This window comes from Psittacula echo (genome assembly GCF_963264785.1).
Source record: "Psittacula echo genome assembly, chromosome: 3".
Classification (NCBI taxonomy): domain Eukaryota; kingdom Metazoa; phylum Chordata; class Aves; order Psittaciformes; family Psittacidae; genus Psittacula; species Psittacula echo.
Genome location: NC_137736.1, coordinates 41,608,790 through 41,611,143, shown reverse-complemented (window position 1 = coordinate 41,611,143; position 2,354 = coordinate 41,608,790). Strand labels below are relative to the sequence as shown.

The window sequence follows — 2,354 nt, the reverse complement described above, 5'->3', positions numbered from 1 at the left end:
ACAATATGTTCTACATGATACAGACTGAAAGTAGGTAACCATCCTTGCCACAATCGCCACAAGGCTGCTCTTTTCCTTTTTGTTTTCTTCTTTTGTAAGACTTAGTGAAATTTTGCAAAAAAAGGGCCATCCTATTATAAATACATCAGGTTCAAATTATACACATGATACACAGCAATGATCCTAACAAAAGAAATGGTTAGCCAAGCTGCTGAGCAGCTTGTTTCAGTTTTCTTTCTGCATTCAGACGAAATGTTCACATTAATTAAATGGGCTTTGGAATAGCCCTTACTTTTCAATGTGCAATTCTCTTAAAGGAGAATTCTTCCTTTTCCCCCTTTGCTATCATCGCTATACCCACACAACCACTCCACAGCTGCAGGTCTGTAAGTAGCTGGTCTGTAAGTAGTCTGTCTGTGACCAGACGTCATCAGCGACTGTTGTAACAGTTCAGTCCAGTGCAAACACACAGGTACATGTGCACGCTGTTTGGAAACAGTTTTTCTTCACAAAAAGGGCTAGTAACTTTTGCACAGGAAGACACCAACTAAAAAATCAGGGTTAGTATAGAAGAAACCGTAAAGTGTTGATCCGTTAATATCTTTAAGGATAAATTACAAAAGTTTTCGAGGGATGTCTTAAGTAAAGCCACTTGGGGTAGGGAGATGAACTGGATAAGATTCTAAGTTCTGTATTTGTGTGGCTCTGCCACCACTGGGCTTGTGCTTGTGTGGGTGCAAGCCCCTGCTGCACACAGACCCCAAGGTAGGATGGCAGACTCCAGACAGAGGAAAGTTGAAACAATATGTCAAGCATGTGGGGAGGAAGGAGAGCCATATGCTCTTATTCATTTTTCTACAAAACATTTTGAAAACTTCTGAAGCTCACTAAAATAAGCCTTTAAGGAAAAACTGTTTTTTAAAAAAAAGCAAAAAAACAAAAAAGCCCAACCCAATAAATCACCTGCTCCACAATAGGGGCTGCAGAGTACAGATATTTTCACTTATTTAATGCATACTGAAAGGTTTAATTTAAATGGTAGATAGTAAATGCATTTTTAAGAAGCAGAAAAATGTCTTAAAAAACTGTAAATTGACCTTGCAGAACATAAAAGCTTTCTAACAGCAGACATGCAAATACTATGCATTAGTGTGGCTATTACTGGGAAATATGCAGACTAGGTGTGCTAATTTCTGAGGATATTTTTCCACTGGCTATTTGTAAGAAGCGGCTAATGACAATGTCCTTGGCCTTGGTGGTCTCCATATTCCTCTCCCGTGATATCTGCATGCTGATTTGATCTACATTAGTCATGATAAGTTCCGAGGCCAGGATGTGAGTGGAGGATGCCCTGTTTGCTGTGCTATCCATGATGTACTGCTTATAGAGTTCTACCAGCTTCTGTTCGAGGTAGTTGTTCAGGGCTGAGTCGGAGAGGGGCTGCTGGTGGGGCACTAAGCTCGCCAGCCACCAGCATGAGGAGTAGCCTTGGGCCGGCTTGTGAATGGTGTCGCTGGTGGGGGGGACCCTCATGGACTCCATGGCGGGAGGAATCTCTGAGGACTCCAAGAAGGGGCCGATGCCACTGTCACAGGTAAAATCTGTTGTCACTGAGCTAATCGGTACCACGTAGTCCCCAGCTATATGCAAATCGCTGTAGTTCTTACAAATGCTTTTGCAGGAAGGTGGAACCAGGTAGGTGTCTTTTTTTGTCAGCCCCTCACAGACATGCATAGATGAAGATGGCTGCTCCGTGGTTGCGGGGTGCTGTGGAGGTTGTAGGAGATTATCCTTCTGCCTCCTGCTATGCTTGCTACCTCTAGAGCAGACAGAGGAAATACACTTGCCAACATATCTGCATCTCTGAAGAAGGCTTTTTCCTTGTGCTTCATCCATGGAAGAATAATTAATGGACCTCATTTCATACACCACTTCCTCAGCTGAACTCTTGCTGTAGAGCTCACAGTTCAGGTCTTCACAAAGGTAGGCAATTCTGTAAAGGTAACCTTCTGACAGCATCCTTCACCAAAGGAAAGCAGCCACCAGAAGACAGAAAAATGACAAGAAACCATTAGTTCATTAAAAACACATTGAGTGGTGATTATACTGGAAAGTCTGTTACTAGCTGCAAAGAGATGTTTCCAATTTGGACATGAACAAGAGTGTCTTTCTAAAAGACTTGAGGCAATGACTGACCAGCTAGTTTCCCTCTTGTGATGATAACTCAACCACATCAAAGCATATTCTGCATAACATAATATATGGCATGTCCAATACATCCAACAACAGTGAGTTGAGAAGAGATGAACAAGAAGTGGTTTATTGTCATAATAATTGCTGTAATATCTTACACT

General features: G+C 42.1%; 1 protein-coding gene across 1 annotated transcript; it reads right to left on the bottom strand.

The window, feature by feature from the left end:
- Positions 1-466: 466 nt before the first annotated feature.
- TASL (TLR adaptor interacting with endolysosomal SLC15A4) lies at positions 467-2,019 on the bottom strand (the record flags this gene model as incomplete). Its single annotated transcript, XM_080613776.1, has 1 exon — positions 467-2,019. One exon carries the CDS (start codon positions 2,017-2,019, stop codon positions 1,159-1,161), a length of 861 nt encoding a protein of 286 aa, XP_080469902.1. The 3' UTR covers positions 467-1,158.
- Positions 2,020-2,354: the final 335 nt, after the last annotated feature.